Here is a 22,271-nt window from a genome sequence, read left to right as displayed (position 1 = left end):
TTTCACCCGCGTGGACTATGTTATTATTAATTTCTGTCTCCATGACTACGTCCTAGTGACGTCTATGCAAAATTTGAGACTCCTAGCATTTGTAGTAACGAAGTTTCATACAAACTTTCGACCCCAAAAACAACCCCTTAGAAATCGAATATTGCAAATTCCCGTCTTAGCGAGCACCTACGTCCTATAAGTAACTCCTATGCAAAATTTGAGATTCCCAGCACTTGTAGTTTCTGAGATTTCGTGATGAGTGAGTGACCTTTCGATTTTATATATATAGATATGAGTAACAAATTATATACTCATTCATATTCCTAAGAAAAACTGTCTTAACAGACGGACGGACAACGAAGTGATCCTATAAAGGATATATTTTCTCCTTTTGAGGAACGGAACCCTATAAACTTAATTTTTCATATTGTAACATAAAAAAAAACTATTATTTCTTTTCACTTATTTTAACGAAGTTGATTCTTGAATGAAATTCGACTTAATTATATTGTTAAAAATAAAACAACAAAAATATGCTTACAATTTATTAAATATTACAAAGGCACTGTAACATCGGGTCAGCTCTATATAATATTCTACAAAGACCTTTCATACAAATGGAAAACAAAAGGCACTGCCTAGTATACTTTATTGCTTAAAAAAATGTTAATGAAATTGATGTTAAAAATAACTATAGAAGTAGCAACAAATGATTATAAAATACTAATTCTTAAAGAAACAACAATATATTATAATTGGTTACAATCAAGTTATTGTCATAATCATAATATCTACTTCTATAATCATGACTCAGTTATAATATAATCAATTTGACATATTCTGTAAATATTTGTGATGCTTACAAATAACAACAAATAAATCGGCTAAAAATCGCCATTTTGGGATTTAAAATTAATATTAAATTCCCATAAGTAATAAATAAAGAAAAAAAATGACTAAATCTAACCGTTCTAACATTAGTATAAGCTTTACTATGTAACTAATTGGCAATATTTAGATATGGTATTTAATTATAATCAAAATGTATTCTATGAAAGAAAAAAAATAATTGGATGTATATACATACAAAAAAAAACCCGAAAAAAATGTCAAAAAATTAAGTTTTTTAAATTATGACGAAAAACATGTGAATTAAAAACGGAATGTGAACAATGTATTATGCTTTTTAAAGTTTATGCTTATTTCTACAAATATATAAAAAAATATGGTCTTCCACCACAATAATATATATTAATATATAAAATAGTGCAAAATATATAATATCTTAGTATCAAAGATAATTTTATATATAGAAAGGAAAGTTAACATGTTGATTTTTTGTCATTTTTATACATATATTTAAAAAAGGCATGCCTTTGATAAAAAAAATAACAAAAATCAACATTGAAATGATCACTTCCATTTATTTATATATTTAAAAATGTATATATAAACTATTTACATTGTAAAAAAATTGAGACCTGCAGTGTGACCAGGTACAAAAAACATAAAATAAAATATTTAAGAAATATAATCTCAAGTAAAAAAAATGTGTCAAATGCAATTAAAAATGGAATGGCTGTTTTGAATTTGTTTTGTAAATTTAAGCTGAAATTTAGAATACCGTGACAGATTAAATAAAACATTATTAAAATTTATAAGCGATTATGTCAAATAATGACAAAAATGCTAATAATATAGTCTTTATTTGGACGTTAAAAGTAGTTTAGGCGTGAATTACTAATAATACTTATTTATTTAAAAAGCAGTACTTTTAAGTATTAATAATGAACTTTTTTATTAGGTCAAAATATTTTTTTTGACAAAATAGCGATGTGACAATTAGGGTAAAATTTTCGATAGTGTTGTTTGTTAAGTGTCATTTTATAATAATCTAATTTGACATAATATTGATTACAAAATACTGTTGTTTTTGTCTACTGTGTATAATTTAAAGCGAATTATAATAAGAACGATAGTTGTGGACATTTTTTTTCATAGTTATTTTACTTAAAATAGATAGATGTCAGTCAATCAATATTATATCAAATTGTCTACTCTTTTGTTTATTAGTGTGCCTGCGTATCCGTCGTACATAACATGTCTATTTGGGTATCTATATAATAGTTAAGCTGTCTATATATTAATCGGTCTGTCTATATTATGTATGTCTGTCTCAATTATACGTCTGTTCCGGAGCTAGCTCGACGTAGTTGGCGGGCAGCATGCCGGTGCGTCCCGTACGTAGCACTTGTCCCGTCATCCACCCTTCGTCGATGGAAGTTACGTTGGATATGTAGTCGCCTTCGCGGAATGATACCTTGGAAGAAAAAGAAACATTATACATACTTATTTTATAAGATCTGTGGAATCATAAATTAAGAAAATGTAAAGATTAAAGAGAAAAGAGAATTAAATTTTAACTTGAAAGAAATAAGAACATTAAAAGAATGTAAAGGTAAAAAGGTAAAGTAAAAGGTAAAAGTGTTTTTTGAGGATTTGCAAACAAACAAAAACTTATGCAAAAAAAAGCTATCCTTTGCAATAAGGTGGTATGAAAATTCTACAAAATTATTCTAAATCTCATATTATAAAGAAATATTTTAAATTTGATACTAACTTCATCACTGTCGTTCGCTTCGTAATCATACATGGCGATGAACACTCTCTGAAAATATTAATGAAAATATAATTTTGAATTTGTAAAAACAATGTTCCTAAATTATATTAAAGACAAAAAAAGTACATGTCATAGTATCTTTATAATCCCATAAATACCTGATTATGGGCAGGAGGGCGATGATTAGGAGGTTGTTCGTTGGCAAGAGGATCGAGGTCGGTGACGCGGCCGATGTGCCGACTGCTTTGCTGGGATTGGTGTGCTCCTGCTTCAAAACGTACGAATGGTTGGTAATAACTTTGAAGATATTCAGGATGTTTATTTTTAAAAAAAAGAACATCTCTAAAAAATTACTCTTCGTTTTCTTTGTCTTTGAACTATTTAATTTATTAATAAAAACATTTATTGTTACAAAATTTTATATAATTAATTTATAAATACTAAATTACCTTTCTCAATTATTAAATACTGATAAAAAGAAATCATTATTTAATATTTTTTTAGCAAATAAATGAGCCAATAATGATTGTATAACCAGCACCACACACAAACAAAAGCTAATAGCATGAAATTATAAAAATTTGGAGTCAGATATAATGAACCTGCAAAACAATGATGTGGACCTACCTCGTTTCCCTTCACTGGAGTAGATCAACGTAGCAGAAGCCCTTTGAACATTCAAGGGAGCTCTTGGAGCATCGATTAGGGGATCATAATCTTGAATCCTGCCAATCTTTTGGTTTCCGTAATGAAAATTCGCATTTTTTGGATATTCCTCATACTTTGGCTGTTGGTAATATTCCTCTTGTTGACGATATTCCGGGTACTGACGATGGCTTTGGGCGACGGGTGTCTGATAATGATTTTTAGGTGGCAAGTTTGGTGGTGGTACGTTTGGTGGTAGCATTTCCGTCGCGTAGTTCTCTATTTGTTGATGGTAGTTATCGTTCGTCGCTACGTCTAGCAACAATTATGATGGATGGTTAAACACACGATGATTGAGAATGATTTCTTATTTATAAATTATTTTCCGGATTATTAAATGTTTATATTATGAAATAAGTTGCCAGTAATTACTTTATAGGCAGTCATTGAAATATTTATTTATTAAGAGCTCTAAGCCTAGATGTAAATGTTTCAAAGAATTGTTCGAAAAAAATATTTTTTAGTACACATAAGGCAAACTTCTCAATTCTTTTGTATTTATTAGATAAGATATTGTTTTTTGAAAATCACATTTGACAACAAACAAAAATTAAATAGCATCCCCACCAAAATAAAATAAAAATTTAAAATTTTCCACTCTACAATCCAGAATTTAACGAAGAAATCATTGTCAATCAATCATCAAAACACAAAGATGTACCATTAGTCATAACGTCGAGTCCCACGACCCATCCCAGTACAATGGATTTGTGCAAAACAGTGAGAGCTCGTGTCACAACATAAACTGTGAGTGATGGAAGTGTTGTGAATGTATGTATGTGTTGAGTGAATATATGTAACTCAAGCATAAACTTGAATAATATGAAAAATAACTAGTAACTAATAATTATATAATTGTCAAAGTTATAATGAAAAAGTAACTCTTTAGTCTCAATTGAGTGCTTATATGCAACGGTTGTGATTTTAAATCTTAATTGGGAGAATATAAATCTTTAAAAATAGGACATAAAATACGTTCCTTTCCCAATTACCGAGACTTTAAACTAAATAATTAAATGTAAAGATCGATATATATATATTTTATCACTTGGTTATCTTCTATTTCATTAAAATGAGAGTATGCAGGATGATTATTAAAGGTAGTGAATAAAAAATAAGTACAATTTGCAATTGCAATTAAACTGAAATCAGGAAAATACCAAAATTTCCAAAAAGATGTAGTAATAATCGAGTGCAAGATGATACTATCCATAGCATGTAAAGCAATAAGTGCAAGTTACTGACCCACTATCTCTCCGTTCTCGTTAATTTGTCTCTGTTTCTCCATTTGAGCCTTCTTCTCCAGGTCTCCGTGGTAGGCAACATTGCTTATAATTTTTGTGTTTGCTTTAATCCTGAGTGTTTCTGGATCATCTGCGACCTGTCGAAGTGAATAAATACTTATATATCATCAAATTTATTTTTGATTACCTAAATATTTACTTTGTTGCAATAAGTAGTTGCAGAAATTTTATCTTTCTATTAGAAATTTAAGAGTTTTTTCTGAAATATATTTTTTTTTAGTTTTCAGGGCAACGCACTTAGCTTGGTAAAATTTAAAAACATATTGTCTTACGAGAATGGGGTATCGAAAATAGTTTAGGTGTAAACATTCCTACGAATGCACCATAATTTTCATGCTGCTTATTAAGCAATTTCCCATCTTCTTACCTGTTCTGTCTCCATAAATTAAACCTAGGATAATAAAAGGAATATGATATAAGTTACAACAAAATTAAGAAGATAAAAAAGCACGGCCGACCAATGAAGCCTAGAACCCCACCTGTGTAAACTTCCCTTTACTCTTCTCGAAGTCGGCGTGGTACTTCACGTTGCTCTGTAGTTTCGTGTTCTCCGCTATCCGTTTCAGTTCTGGCGTTTCGGCCATTGTGGTGTGCTTCGCTTTTGGCACGTGCCTGGAAAATTTTGTAATAGATTATTATTTTCAAGAAGACATTACATATTTTTTTCTTACGTTTAGTTATTATTTTTTTATATTTCATAAATAACAACTAAAAGTAAATAGATATTTAAATAATATTATTGTTTTGTTATTGTCTATCCATTATTCATCATACGTTGCGTCAAAGGTTAAAAACATTGATTCACGTAATGATCGACCGCAACTCCTATTGTGTAATGAAACATCGTACGACTTTTAGGTCGTTGTGGTGCAGCAGCACAGCGCGGCTGTGTGCCCAAACGAGACGGTTGCAGATTCGACACTCACTCGGGTTGATGCGTCTTAACAAGACAAAGAGTCTTGACAGACTTGACTGAGTTGACTTGACTTGAGTCCTGACAAAGCGCGGCGTTAAGTTCTGCGGCACTACACAAAACGGCTCGAAATTTGGCCGGAAATTGGGGATCGAATTATCTTAACACTATGTTCCCTCTGCCCACCCTGCTAAGTAGGAAAAAACGATGAGTTGAAGTGTTAGATATAGAGGCCATAATTGCACTCTATCTAGTTGCGAACGCTAGAAAAATATAATAAATAAAATATGACAATATACATATAATGAAAAATTCTACAAAAACGTTAAGAATATTTTTCAATGCTTTCAAATTATAAATTAAAAAACAAGTCAGAAAAGGATTGGTTTTTATTTAACGGTTTCAACTGACGGTACATACGACATGTGAATCTAGACAATAGCATATTTTCCACGATAAAAATTAAAACAAAAAAAATATTATTTAATAATTAATTCTATTTCAAAAATTTTAAATACTTAAATACGTTTACAGTTAACTTAGAAAGTCTAATTAATAATTGACTATATTATGTACTTTAAATTTATATATGGAACCTAGGATGTTATTTTGTTTATAAGGATTTTATTATCATTTCCCCTCTCCAACAGACAAGGCGTGGCGTTGAGTTGCGCCACACAATATGCATAGGTATGTTGAATTATGGGCGGTGCGCAGGGGACGAAATATCTTAACACTAGGTTCCCTCTTCTTACCTTTCACTTTCGAGAAAAAACTTTTACATTTTGCTTTCATTTCATTTTCCAAAGTCGCCTTTGACTTTCCACACAAATAAAATATTCCAAAGCGAGATTTGAGCATACACAGTACGAATAAGTATATAATATATAAATTCCAACATATATAAATATATAAATGATGATTACAATAATTTTCAATATAATCAACTCATTAGAAACTCCATCATTATGGGAACATGGTCATTTAGAAACTTTGTGAAAACACAACTTTAGGTTTCATTTTCTATACGCAACGAACATCTTATGAGAACGACAAAAAATTAAAACGTAATGTGAAGTCACATACATTTTATTTCACAAAATGGCATTCAAAACACTGTCAAAACTACTGGACTTAGAAAGTAGAAATTTGTCATTCGTGGGTAGGTTTGAGGGAATTTCCTACGGGAACGGGAAAAAACGGGAAAAAGCCCGGTTTTCGCCATGACAAAGAAATCTGCGGGTAATACTTAAGCGGGACTGTCTCATTCATTTATTTTATCATCTGAATTTTAAAAGCCAATATCTATTATAGGCACTGCTCGGCAGTAGAGCGAAGAAATGAAAACATTAGATATTTTATTTCCTCGAATGGGCATCGAACCCACAACCTGTCGCGTGTTACAGTCGCACGCACGTGCCCCTACGCCACGAGTGGCCATTTTAACCTTAAATCTTAATACGACAATTTTATATAGATTTCAAAATGCTATAGCATCAGTGACGAATTACAATTTATCACACTTTTACACCACAGCGTGAGCTAAGAGCTCGACTCTGTCGTAACTTTCATAAAGCGCTCTAAATCCGTACTTCCTGGTACAGTGACATACATGTATATGACGTAATTGGAACGATTTGACTGCGATGGGCATAGGTTGGAATTCCACACTGAAGAGTTTTTGTAGTTAATGTATGAGTGTTTAATAAAAGCAGTGTATGACTTTGAATGCAAATAACAAGAGTAATAATTAAAATTATTAATAATCGCAATAAATATTAATGAGGCCAGTTGTGGCGTAGGGTTACAAGCCTATGATTGTAAAGCCAAGCCTGCGGCAGGTTGTGAGTTCAATTTCCAGTCGAGGAAATGAAATATTTAATATTTTCATTTATTCGCTCTGGTGTCGTCTGGTGTCGCTCTGGTGTCGAGAAGTTGCGAAACCTTTTTTTTGTTTTGGAACAAAATTTGCGAAACCTTTTTTTTGTTTTGGCACAGAATCAATCGGGTAATCGTATAAAAAAAATGTCTGGCTACCCCTCATGAAGCCCCTAATGGTTAACGGATTCATTTCTTCGCTCTAGCAAAAATGTCAAGGCAAAAACGCGGCGTTGAGGTCCACGCTATTAACCACGAAATGCCTTCAGAATTCGGCGGAAAATGGGGAACACTCCGTTTCCTCCCTTTTAGCTCTAGGTTCCCTCTGTGTGTCCCGCACAACGTGACGTTAAAAAAAAATTAAGCGACCAACTCTCACTAGTAATACTATATATAGTATAGACATTTCATCACCGGATCAAACATGACCCACATATTATATTGTCATGACATAATAACCGCGCGCGGATGCAGAGCATTAACGATGCGCGTACGCACTGCATGTGTGCATTCTAATCTATTTACTGTGTAAAAATTGTATTTAAAGGACTTTAGACATATGTATAGAAAACGAAGTCTAATGATAATGATGGTGATGACGTTAATGATGATGATGATAGAAAAGAAACTGGCTAATTTACTTCGTTCTATACAAAATTTTAAGGCGCACACGCCTCTTTATTTATTATAACATAGAAAATAAACAATTTCAACAAAAAAAGACTTAACCCTGCCACACAAAAAAACTATCTACACCCTGTGATAATTAGGCTAATAATTGCATAACAAACACAAAAAAAAATACGGTCAAAATTAAATCCTTTTTTAAGGTCGGTTAAAGTTACTATTAAGCTTAAGCTTAAACACACGTACAAACAGACAAAACAACATTTATATCATAGTAAAGAGAGCATATAAGACCAACTAACAACAACTATTGTACGTAATCGAGCGTGCTTCCCTTCAAAGACACAAAGCTATCAAAAATGCAATTACCAACATTATCACAAGGAAATAAGATTCAAATTCACACTTTAAAATATTAAACACATATACATAGTAATAGAGCCCTATTACAATGGTATAAGATTCGATTTCCGTCACAGGCAATAACGGATATCATTACATAAAATACTTATATCGGCTACACTTTCATTTTTACTTGCATTTACATACATATATTGTTTGTTGATATCGTTTATAATACTTGTTTTAGTACGTGATTGTTTTTAATTCGATTGATGTGGTTTTTTATTTATTTGATTCTTCATTATAGCCAGCTTCACGCTTTTGCTCGCAAAGTAGGGTAGGTAGAGAAAACCTAGTGTTAAGACACTCCATCAGTTCGATTCTCGCTCTTTTGCGTAGAGTGGCTGCACTCGACGCCGAGCTGTCTTGGTACACAATTAAATAGCAAATTAAAATAAAAGCAATTAAAACCATTCATTCCCTTGTGTAGAAATTGAATCCACATTGAAATACAGTTAGAAACTGCCACATTGCACAATAATTCGTTTTATTTATAGCACTAAATAAAAACACACATTTTGTATTTATTGTTAAAAACATCTGACTAGTGAATCATGTAGCAGAACTAGCAGATTGTTAGACGCACCCACCATTCATGCGAACTATGTACGGTCGGCATACAAATAAAAAATACAAAGATAGAGAGTGAGAATATGTTCCTCTAAAAAAGAATCACTATTAAAAACATATCAATATTTGTTCCAATCAAGATTCAAAAGAATGTCTATTACAATTCTGAAGAACTAAATAAACTATAATAATAATTCTATCTTCGTCCCAGTTCTTGATTTATTTTATAAAATAAGCACCTTCCTGCTTTTTCTCGCATATACAGATAGAAAAAAACTTATAAGGTTAAAAACGATTTCTAATAATTTTCTTTTCAAGCATCTCTGGTAGTGTTCCACACTTTTCGCGACTTGATCTACCATAACGGAGCAATTAAAAAAGAAAGATTTTCCACACATCCAATAAATCTCTAATTTTTTTGTTTTGCTAACCGTACTCATAATTGAATGTGACTCAACTATCTGACAGCATTTAATGATGTGAGATGAATTGTACATAAAATGCATAATAATCGATTATTATTCATATTGGCGTAATGCTGACTGGACTTATAAAAATAACTCGCATAGCATTTACTGTTTAGTAAATGCTATACTGTTTACGTTTCACTTATTATTTTTCATTTCATTTTTTTATTTATAGTCCTAGTATAAAGGTGAAAAGTCTGCTTGGCCTCAGGAAACAGTAATTGGAATCGAAAGCTATGCTGCGATGTATGAAATAGAGCTTGATCGGTTGAATGCGATAATCTCAGGAACTACTGATTTACATTGAAAACTTATTTTTGAGTCGGATAGTCTAGTTATCGAGAAAAGCTGTAGGCTTTGTTACATTACAAGTTAATCATTTCTAGCTAAGTTACCCTAAACACCGAAAGCTAAATGTATCATGACACATCTATTATTTCGAAGCCGTTGCTAAAGCTACAATTATACATGTTACTATTACTGTAGACACAAGTGTACTCTTTCTTCTCATTTCTCCTAAAAAAAAATACAAAAATACATAGAAAAAATACACTAAAAACTTACGCTTCACAGTACGGCAGCTTGCCGTAGCCCTTGTACGTCCTCATGTTGAGTGTCATTCCGCATTCCTGGCATTTGAAACAGCCTTTGTGCCACACCTGTAATTAAGCGACATGGGCGCGTTAGTCGTCACGTATAATATGTTAAAATTTTCTCGCCTAGACTCTGTGTATTCATTAAAAAAAATGTTGCAACATTTTAGAAAATGAGGATTCATAAAGGGCTAGAGAGTGTGAGAGAGACTTTAAGCATTATGGTTATTGGTACGATTCCCACCTGAGGGGAATGAATTATTTTCATTCCACCAATTTTGCACATTCAGGATACCTACAGAGTAAAGCTAAAAGGAAGAAGAAATAACAAATAATAGCTCTATCAATGAAAACGGCATCTAATCATCGCTCTCGAGATCGATCTCAGAGTTAAGAGCGATTTCTAAATACAGGCTTAGGAAAGGAGTTTTTGGTTCATAGTTGTAAAGTTCACGTAAACGTAGTCGCGTGCGGGAACTAGTATGTGTATAAAGTGTTTTCGTAAACAGCCCGCTTGCAGTGGTCCAGTTCGCAGGCGCTAACAATATAATAATTAGGCAAGAACGTCTCACCACGAATGGAAAGTTACGAACGGACCGTAATGGTGAAATCTTTTCATTTGTAGTTTAATTTAAATGAAAATAAAGTGATTGGATGCGATGGTTTCCGGTTCGAACTCCTCTCGACATTCATGTTGTTTGTCTTGGGGAACTGAAAGGAGATTAGGAGGAGATATATGTACTAGTAGTATATATAAGAACAATTACTAATTTCCTGCCAAAAACTTTTCACATTGAAATTATTACTTGCTATGCCATGCATAATAAATCTCTAAAATTATTAAAAAAAAAGATTATTTTGAATAACATACAATATTTTTACTCCGCCTGTTAGTCCCGACTACAAAAGTCAACCATAACCGCAAATCTATTCACACTTAGTTAAATTTATTTTTTCTACGAAACATCAAAATAAACTAATGCTATAGAAATAACTAACAAGTTGGAGTAGGAATCGCCCACTGAGGGTTCCGTACACATTGACGATTGTAAGTTTATATGACTTATAAAATCAAAATCCCGCATACAGCAAGGTAGTCAGAGGGAACCTAGTGTTAAGACACTCCGTTCCCCACTTTCACAAAAGATAATATCTTTATAAACACTGATATATTTTGCTTGCGTTCAGTTAGAAATTTAATATTTTCAGTGTTCAAAGAGGCTAAGCCTTTATAATTGATAGCTTGACAAAATGATACTGGACAGAAAAACAGACAGACAATTGAAAAACCAAGCGATGGTATAAAGGTTCCTTCCTTCTTATGAGGCAGGTGTGGAACCCTAAAACTTACGAATTTAACCTCTACGTGGCCATAATTATAAACATTTCAGTTTTACAGTAGTTCTGAATAAGCTGAGTGAGTCAAGAGTAAGAAATAGATTCGCCATATTACACACTTGAGTAAAACGAGTGCTGAATGAAGTAAACAGGATGTACGTAGAACATTTTGTAATTGAGTGGTAAACAACTTTGTTGATAGGCTAATTGTTTGTTTTTTAGTCTGGACTCTACTGGCCGCGGAACATAACGCCGCGTTATGTCTTATCAAAGAGACATAATGGATATACGTATATAGGTACTAATTTCCTCAAATTTCTTTATGCCGTATTGTCTATAAAAGTTGTAATAATTTATAATTACTAATATTATAAAGCTATGTTTGTTATGTTTGAACACACGAATCTCAGGAACTAACTACTAGTTCGAAGATAAAAAATGTTAAATGTTCATTTATCAAGGAAAAGCACGTTATAATTAATCGTGATGAAGCGCTGGCATGGGTTACCATGCCAGCGCTCAGAATTTCAGAAGTAAGAATTATGTCATGTGTCATACACAACTCTCAGTTATACTTATATCCATTCGATTATCCGGATTTTCGATTATCCGAATGACTAACAACAACAATTAGTCAGGTTAATCGAGTTTCTACTGTAGTACATTTTATTATAAAATATCAAAATATGCCAAGCATTCAATTAAAATCGTACAAAAATATTTCACTTTACATATCGTTATTATGATAGGTTGTAAATTCGAGATATTGAGTGTCTGCATTGCGGTCATATGATTTAGTGCCAATATTGCTGTAGGTATTGGAGGTAGTCGATTGACCTAAAAATCTAAAATACGGAGAGCATAACCTACGTGAATTAGAAAGATTTTTTTGAGAGAAAATAATAAAATCACAATATTTTCCCTAGGAAATTTAAAAAAAATACTGGGGGAATGATTTTGTCGCGTTGCTGCGGTAAAAATGTTTTTTTTTTCATTCATACGTTATTCCTATATAGAGAGCAGAGTCAACGGTACAATAAAATAATAAATGAATTAAATAATAATTTCGTTTATAACTAGAAACGGCCATGAGGCTAGTCGTGGCGTAGGGGTGTGACTGTAAAAGCGACTGCATTCCCATCTTTCCGCCGAATTGTCGATGTTGAGTGGCAGAATTCAACGCCGCACTTTGCCTTGGTACCAGAGCAAAAAGCGTCAATCACATCACTTCCATTTAATACAATCGGTAAAGAACACAACGGAGGCATAAATCTAGAAAGTCAAGCCACGTTTTGACCTGATTTAAAGCGCAGATGGCGCCTAAGGTCGGTCTTAGTTACAGCGTGTTCAAATTTTAATCATCGGTTAACTAATGTTACAAGTTTAGATTTAGGCATCTTACCATTTTTAAGATTGGTACTCTGTTTTACAATTTTTATTTTATTTAAATAAGTTTTGTTCCTTAGCTCTCTAGCTATAATTGCTAAGAATTGAATAAATATTTTTTGTTGCTTCTTTAAAATTGAATGCTAGATTCAATTTTAAATCGGCTTAGTCAATACGACAATAGGTACCACCATTCAGAGTACGTGAAAAAATAACGCACAAATCATTAGGTTCCCCGGTTCCTGCCTACCGAGCTATGTTCGAAATACTATGTATTTAAAAAGAGTGTAAAGTACATATCAAAGATTCCCTTGAGATGCACTCATATAAAAAAATATTAAAATCTTTTTTTTATCTCCTTTAAAAGGTCATAACCTTATTTGCTATACTATTGTAAATCCCAAAACATATTAAATTTTACCTTGGTGGGTACATAACCAAAAAAAATAAAAGTGTCACATTTAATACAATGTAAACTCTTTAAAGATTATCCTTACTTGGATAACCAAGGTTTAACGAGCGCTGTGCGATCGGCCTTCCTTTAGTGATATGGACTACTTAATTTACTAAGAAAAGTCTTATCTTAGTGATAACTCTAGGGAATTGTAGGATTAAATGGTTGTAATTGAAGCTATAATGGTTAATGGATCTGGTAGTGGGTTCAATTTACAATTGGGGGGAGGGGGGTTTAGGTTATATTTATTTGATTTTTATTTTATTCTATAGCTTTCGTAAAACGAAACGCGGTGTTAAGATTCGTACATTTTAAATGAAATGTGTAGAATAGAAACAGAGCTTATCTTAACAGTTGGTTTAGGTTCAGATATAATCCTACTACACCTAGACGGCCTTAATGAAAATAAAAATTCATGAAGTTATATTAAATATTTATCAAAATCTTCATTAAATTATACATAGTTATTATTATATAGTCGGCAATAGTCGATTTACATTTAATAATAATTTATGCAGTTGTAATAACAACTACTTTGCGAGTACTCGATGGCTAATAATACATGACATTGACCCATTTCCTTAACGAGTCAATTGAGTACATTATTAAATTACTTACATTACAGTGTTTTAACATCTTTTAATGTGTCATTCCACACAAAGGGAGGAAAATCGTTTAAAAAATACCTAGCGGGATTGGAATCCGCGCCCTATGAATGCCGACTACGTTACCAAGGAGCGCATTAATGAGTCGAGGCTTAGCTTCACGCTGTATCCCGTACAAAGCAGAGTGGGCTGAGGGAACCTGGGAACCTAGTATTAAGACAACCCGTTCCCATTAACACACTTCCCTTTCCCATTTTCCGCCGAATTCTCGAGGCATTTTTATTTCATTCGTGGGAATCGAACCCACGTCTGTTACGTTTACAATCGTGCCCTCGAGTTACCCGACTAAATGAAATTAATTTGCTCCCCCGAGTGCGAGCCCATACCACTAGCACCACGTACGTTTATTTGAATGCGTCATAGCCTCCTTATTGGTTTTAATAAATAGGTTAAAAGTTATTTAATTAAAACATTAATATGGCGAATAATTAAAATTTAATTAATTTCGATAGCGTCGATGACCCCGTTTAGTTATATCAAAACACTTTAACTATAAAAATTAGAAAATTTTTAGTATTAATAATACCTACAATTTAATACAGATATTATAAAAAATACATTATAGGAAATTCCCATTTATTAACCGACTTCTGTAAATGAATTCGTTTATCAATTCGGCTGCATTTTTTGTTTGTTTGTCATCTCAGAACTTTAGACTGGGTGAATCGATTTTAATTATTCTTTTTCTATTTGAAAGGTGGTGCTTTCCGTGTGGTCCCATTTCGATTTAATTTGGTCCAGGTCATTAAATTTGCAGTTTACTGTTTGAAGTCGGTTTTTTTTGTTAAAAATCATTATTGAGGTCAATAGAGACCATGGTAATGGAAGGCAATAGTAAGGCACTAGTGCCTTACTCCTTTTTGAAGTGGGCAAAAAATAATTATGAAACCCTTCGTAGTCCTAGTACTAGGAAGGGGTTCGTAGCAGCAAACAAAAAACAAATATTACCACCACAACTATTACATTATAATTGATATTATACTCTTTACTCACTTTAAAAAGGAAGCAGTTCTTAATTCGACGTATCATGTCTTAAATTATAAAATAGAATTTGTTAAAAGAATTTCGTTCACTAACTTTACTACAAGACGGCCACGAGCCACAACACATCGGCCGTACTGTACGAAAATGTTGAGATTGGTCACTTTCATTTTGAGGGTGCGTTATATACAACCCCTTATAGTATCCTCCCCTTGCTACTGTAGAATAATAGAGACATCTATCACATTTATTGATACTGCAAATCTACCCTAGTCGTATAGAACAGAGATGAATGGTTGGTTTTACCCTAACAATAGGAATAATTGTAAAAGAATCCAGAATAGGGGCTATAATTTAATCTTCATCTCTTACTGCATTGAAGGCGGTGTTTGAGGGTTTAAATCCAACATGGGAGGGAAAAATATTTATTAAATGAATGTTTTTCGGCCTGATAGGTATCCTTTCACCTACCTTTCCATTCCACTTTTCAAACAAAAAAAAGACTAGATAAAATCAGTTCATTCGTTTGGGATCTCTTAAATATTTTATTTCCTCGAGTGGAGCTATAATAACGTACTAATATATAACGTACGTGTTGAAAAAATAAAATAAAGTAACTTGCAGAGGAATCCATACTAAAATACTAGTATCTAACAATAAATAGGTAACTGATGTTGCGTATAAAAACGCGACCTCAAGTAAACAATGGAGTCAATTACCATTGATTACCGTAATGCTTAATGTAGGTTGGGGTTACGCGGTAATCATGGGGGTACATACCTATACACATACAATGATACAATTCTTTTTGGTATTATTTTACGTACTTCTCTGATTTTAGATTTGTTTTAATTGATTTGTTCTTGCAATATTATTTTTAACGCCAGAATTCGGCGAAAAGTCGGGCGCGGAGTGTCTTAACACTACATGCGGCTCTCTCTGCCTACCCAGCTACATGCGGGATACAGCGTGAAGTTGAAAAAAAAAACAACACAACATTTTGTAGCTCTTAAATCACAACTTACGAGTGTCAAATTCTAGTCTATCCGTGATCTATGAGGAAATGGTTCCGCCCCAAAAACCTTGTCGTTAGAGAGGCTGTTATGGACCACTGACGTTCCGCTGTGTACGGTATATTTCGTATTGAAATTGATTCGAGATTATTTTGAAATACTTATATAATGCTAATAATGTTTAAAGTTAGTAATGTTACTTACTTAATCTAAACCGTTCAGTAGTTTTTGTGGAACAAGCGTCCATCCTTATAAACTTTCACATTTATAATAATAGAAGGAGATCATAGCAACTCTACTTTGGTATAATATACAACTGGAGAGGACCGAGGGAGCCTAGTGTTACGACACTCCTTTTATCTCGATTCTCGATATATTGTGTGTTTCAACAGTGCATCTTTCTTTGTTATCGAGAAAAATTTAACTATAAGTGGGAATCGAACCCACAGTCGCGTTGCAATTTAAATATTCTTTACCATTGAGCTATCACCTAAAAAATTCCAAACGAAACATTCAAAGCAAAAGATTGACAAATTAATAAACGAGGACGTTTATATCAAATTATATCCTAACTGAGGCGGAAAGTCGGTTTTGATATTGAAATTTCCCGTTAGATTTCTAATAATAACTAAGTAATTATTGTTTATATAAGACGATTTTAGATGTTTTACCTTAAAATTAAATGATTTCTTAATCAACTATGACGGCGTTGAGCTCCACCACTTAACACGAATTGCCTATATTTCGGATATAAAGAAAATAAGTAGAAGTATTCTTACGAATAACATATATTTGAACTCGAGTTCAAATACCTGTTCTACAGATTCTATTTACAATTTGTTCAAAAATCATAGTATTTTTTTTTGTATCATAAGAAAACAGCTTCATCTTAACACATGCTCATTCTTCATAATAATATTATTCAGAATACCAACAAAAATGGTAGCTAAAAAAAAATCGTGGTTGTAAGAAGTAAACGTATAAGAGTTATAGTAGTGGTGGTGGTAGATAACATAAAATGTGAATATCGCATATGCTTAGTAGTTTTACCCAAAAAACCCACACGCTTCTCGCATCACAGCGCCATCGCCACGACGACGGCCACAGTTAATAATAATTAGCTCCTAATTAATAATTAACGTCTCAGAGAGCCTATACAATTATTAATATGTACATTCCCACACGACATATGAGCATTACAAACAGATTGATTGTAAATTGTAATAGATTTTCTTGAATAGCCTTCCAATGCTATAATGTGACTTGAAAACATGTATTATACATTTATCAAAGTTACCTATTAATAAATTTACGTTAGCTTGGGTCCAATAGTTTAGTTAACATACTTTGACTACTCTTTTAGATAAAGAGTGAGAAAAAAGAGAGAAAAAAAAATTGCATATTTTTTTTACAACGTATAACTTTTGCGTAAAGGTAAAAAAATATCATTTATTACGTCCTATATTTGTCGTCCATAGTAATAAATGGTGCAATCTTATCTCATTTAATATCACTTCATATATTATAATCCTCCTATGAATAACTAAAAAAATGTAATGGGGCCGTCGTGGCGTAGTGGAACACGTGACGGTGGTGGGTTCATTTAAATATTTTTCCTCACTCTTGTTTTAATTGGAAAAGTGTGTAAAAAAATGCCTAACTTAGATTTGAACCCTTACATCAAAACTGAAGAGAATTACCAACATTACTAAATTCCGTCATGTCATTGTCATCGCATGCTCAAGGCCAGTCAACCTCGCGTGATGGAAATCGTGAACAAATAAATTTATTTAATTATTTCTCGCTAAGCGGTAAAATTTCATATTTTTTGATACTAATAACGGAGTTTTATTAACTCACTTTAATAATACTTGTTTCTAGAGTATAATCAACTTTTATCATTGCTAGTAGTGAAATGGAAAATGGAGAAAGGAATCATTCTAGACTCCACTAAAGAAATATTGTTAGGAAAGCTTGAGGCCATAGTCGCGCGGAGGCACAAACGTGCCCCATGATATACAAGAACGGCTTCAAATCCGAGACCAATTATAATTACGAATATATACAACGTGTAACAATTTAACAAAAAAAAAGAATACTAATATAAAATGTTTAAAATAATCATACTAAAATAAAATGTATAAAATTTTGAACCTATTGTCTTCGTATAATAAATATTATTAGCCAATATTAAAACCATTGTGCCACAAGTACTTTCAAGAAGTAAAAGTTACATCACTTACATACCAACTTGAATATAAATATAGAATTCGATAGTACATTCAACTGGTTCCGTGGTGTAGTGGTTATCACATCTGCTTTACACGCAGAAGGCCGCCAGTTCGATCCTGGCCGGAATCATATTTTTTTTCATGGAGATTCATAACTTTTTTTTATTTACTTAATTTATATATATTTTTTTGTGTTAAATAAATGTTTTTTACCAATGTTAAATTGTACAGAATAATAAAAAAATTGTCTGTAATAAATGCAGAAAAAAAAGAAATTCCTAACTGATAAAGATCTTAGTGCGATTCTATTCTCTTAAATTTAAAACTCATTCTACAAAGATAAAACATATATATTTTTTTAATTGTAGTCACACAAATGAGGAAAATTTCACACAAATCTTTAGTAATGTTGGTATGTGATTTAATAAAATGTTTTACAACTTCACACTCAAAAGCTATAAAATAAGAAAAAGAACCGAGATGAACACAATAATTATACTTTTTTTTCACTTTATGCATTTTCAGTTTTTTTTGATGGGACAGCCAGCTTTATAAAAGCTTTTAGTTAAAAAAAATTAAATACTGAGCAGTGGAATTTAATGCGTCCTTTGTCTATACTTACAGATTCAATATACCAGGTAGAGTACCTAGTTATGAATCTTATAAGATTCATTTCGTTACACAACTCACAAACGTGACCTATCCAATGTTTGGCAACACCAAGTTATTGTCCATTAGCATATTGAATGCACCAAGGTAATGTATAAGATTTTTATTCAATAATGAACGAAACACTAAAAAGGCACCTGAGAGTAAACACAAACGATTGTGGGTTCGATTCTCACTACAGGGGAATGCATTATTATTTTATTCACTTTGCTAAGCAAGGTAAGTATGCAGCATTCTCTTTGAATGTCTTAAGATTACTTAAAATACCAAATGATTACCATAATTTGAATTTAATGTGACATTACATATTAATTTATTATGAATATTATTATTTTTATTGTGTACATGAATATTAATTTCAAAGAGATTCATTATGTAAAGGTCAACTAGGTAATTTCGTTATTTCCACAGTTTTTACATTAAAAAATGCTATAAAACATAAAAGTGTTTATTTCATAAAATTCAAACAGATATATCATTGTGATACAGTTTGGAACTAACATACAGTGTGCATTAAGTTAATAGGTTCAAGTTCCAGTTCAAAAAATATTTAGCTTTCACTTTTTAATAAAGCTTACATTCAGGAAAAAGCTTTGACTAACTCAATACTTGCTTAGAACTAACTAAAAATACAAATTTCAAATTAAAACTGAAAAAAATAATAATAATCTGCAATCACTCTATTTTACCTCAAAATAACAAAAAAAAGAGCACATTTACAAGATACCTATATGCCTGCCTACATAACAAGTTATAAATATCTGTAACTGCCCATAACACTAAGCTACTTAACCTTTAACTATGGACATCTTTTTTTTATAATGCAACTATGGATGTGGGGTCTGTGAGGCCCCTGTATTTATCGTTTATACTCCCACTGCCTTTTTAAGGGAAGAAGATAATTTTATGCCTTAGTTTACAGGTAGCCTATTCATGTAACAAAATCAATATAAAGTAGCTTTTTGTTTTACTTTAAGCTTCACAACGATTTAATGAATTTAGTCACAATTTCAGTCTTTGTCTACATGGGTCCTCCCATGTAGATAAAGACCTCTCTCTTAACAACACCTCAAGCTAAGGTACTATTGAAAATCGATAGACAATGGCTTTCAACATTGTAGGCAAACAGGACAACATAAGTATGTGTTGTTTTTCTATGTATCTTTAGGGGTAAAGTTTACATGTTTTCCTTGGAAAACATGTAAAAAGGTTCTTGAACCCAGACCTACTTTTTTAGCTTCATGTTCAATAAATGGTAGATGAGAATGATCCTGATGATATTTATTAATCCCAGATTGCCAGATTTGCTGCCCCTGCTTGGGATGCATAGCAGAAAAAAAAAATATGGGAACCAAGTATCATAAATATATAAATAAATATTCAGTTCCCATAATGACACTTCTGTTGTTCACTTTTCAACAACTTCACAAGGCATGGTGTGCTGAATGGCCTCTCAATGCAATGGCTCTGCTTGAGAAAGAGGAAGTAAAAATATACTCATTTTCCAGAAGTGGGAATCAAACCCACAACCTGTCACATTTACAGTTCTACATTTGAGCCTATGTAACTGGCCTCAGAAATTATATTAAATATATACAATTCTTTTAAAATTTTCAATGTTTATACATTCACCAGAAAAATTGTATAATAATCTAGAATATAATTATGTAATATAAACGCACTTTTAACTGATGAAATAATTGGCAGTTTAATTATTTTAAATAATTTAATTAAATTAAATAATTGGAGATTCCCCTGGCTTTTTAAATAATATTATTTATAAAGCCATCAATAGTATGTAATATTAACATTCATTTCAAATTTTCATCCATTAAACTTTATAAGTTACTTAAATAATATATAAAGAAAATAATATTTAAAAATTTTACAAAATTATAATCTACTAGTTTTTCTGAACATGATTAAACAAGTTTACAACTTGTTATCTTAGAAGTAGCTAAAATCTAACTAGGTAATTTAGTATGCAAATTGAAATTACAATATACACACATCTATTATAGGAAGCACAGTTAAATATTCTCTTATCAGATATCCTATCTTTTATCACTTCGCGTGTTATCGCTGCGAAAATAAATAAATCAGTTATGAGTTGCGCAAATATCTTTGATATCTTTTTTTACATTTTTAAAATGTTATAATAAACTTAGGAAAGCAAAATATTTTTTTAAAAAACTTGATTTTTTAAAAAAAATGTAATGTCTGGATAGTTTCCCAGAGACCTAGGATCAAATCCCGCTACAGTCAATTTTTTATACCCTTTTTAGAAAAGTTACTTTGATAACTTTCAAATTGACAATGTTAAAATGTCAAAGTTCTAATACAAGGCCATTTGTACTGTTATAATTATACATTTTAATAAAGTAAGGAAAACATATTATTATTACATTATAAAGAGTCCATTATAGAATGATATCAGCAATAATTTTTATAATTTAATGAGTCACTCGTCCGGCTGTTTAAATTGGTTTACCGGCCGACTACAATGAAATAAAGTTTCTTTTCATTTAGCAGCTACTTAATAAAATTACTTTTTCACATAAACACAGAAATATTTAATATAATAATAAAAATATATATATATTAAATTTACCTTGTCCAAACATTTCAATTCCTCAGTAGGATAAACTGTTTTTTCGCACCTCGCACAAGTTTTATTCATCGTGTTATATATTTATTTGCACAATTATTGACACAAATTTATAAACACTATGTTTCACAGAGCAACACAAGTATCACTTTACACAAATAAAGTTTAAACAAAGTTTAATATTAACTTTAGTAAAGAAAACACTAACAGGCACGATTCTCGTTGCATCTCCATACGCGCATGCCAAAAAAATGACAAATGGCGGCGGTTAATGTTGCCATACTTCGCGTTAGTAAGTTACTATAATTAGTTTTTCTACTATTTCGTAATAATCTGTAGAATAATAAATGTATCAAATTGACGAAGATAAATTACGAATTAAGATTTTTGAAAAAAATATTCTAATTCAAATATTAGTGCATTTTAGTTTACATAATCTTATGCACGATAAACAGTATGGTTTTACTAAAGATCATTGAGTAGAGTTCAGTCGTAGAGTTCAGTGGGTTGATGTGAATGGCAAGAAATCAGCATGGGGGTCCCACGAGGATCTTCTCTTTTTAATATATATAAATGATTTACCGTATCTAATTTTAAAGAACTATGAGATATTATTGTTTGCTGATGACACTTCTTTGATTTTTTTAATAAATAGAAGTCAAATCGTATATGACGAAACAATGCTAATATGCCATATGCCGAAAGTAGTAAATTGGTTCAGTATTAATAACTTACTATTGAATAGTAAGAAAACTAAATGCATGATTTTTAGAACGCCGATGTACTCTTGAATGGTGAACCCGTAGATTCTGTCGTTTCTACGGTTTTTCTCGGTATCACCATAGACTCCAAATTA

At 31.8% G+C, this 22,271-nt stretch overlaps 1 protein-coding gene and 1 non-coding gene across 3 annotated transcripts; one reads left to right on the top strand and one right to left on the bottom strand.

Moving 5' to 3' along the window:
- Positions 1–523: 523 nt before the first annotated feature.
- Positions 524–21,683, bottom strand: Lasp (LIM and SH3 domain protein Lasp). Of its 2 annotated transcripts, none has more exons than XM_085188017.1 (8): positions 21,419–21,683; positions 10,042–10,136; positions 5,100–5,232; positions 4,562–4,697; positions 3,239–3,571; positions 2,770–2,879; positions 2,612–2,659; positions 524–2,311 (listed from the first exon to the last, which is right to left on the bottom strand). In XM_085188017.1, exons 1-8 carry the CDS (start codon positions 21,485–21,487, stop codon positions 2,168–2,170), a joined length of 1,068 nt encoding a protein of 355 aa, XP_085044143.1. In that variant the 5' UTR covers positions 21,488–21,683; the 3' UTR covers positions 524–2,167. The 2 variants fall into 2 exon arrangements, with proteins under 2 accessions (XP_085044143.1, XP_085044144.1); XM_085188018.1 differs by having other exon boundaries at positions 2,770–2,876.
- On the top strand, positions 18,196–18,268 carry TRNAV-UAC (transfer RNA valine (anticodon UAC)). The gene has a single exon. It is a non-coding gene; the product is annotated as a tRNA-Val (tRNA).
- Positions 21,684–22,271: the final 588 nt, after the last annotated feature.

This window comes from Heliconius melpomene, chromosome 7 (assembly GCF_056956725.1).
Source record: "Heliconius melpomene rosina isolate 202511_hmr_F chromosome 7, ASM5695672v1, whole genome shotgun sequence".
Classification (NCBI taxonomy): Eukaryota; Metazoa; Arthropoda; class Insecta; order Lepidoptera; family Nymphalidae; genus Heliconius; species Heliconius melpomene.
The sequence above is the reverse complement of the archived record's forward strand: the minus strand, read 5'-3'. Positions and strand labels throughout refer to the sequence as shown.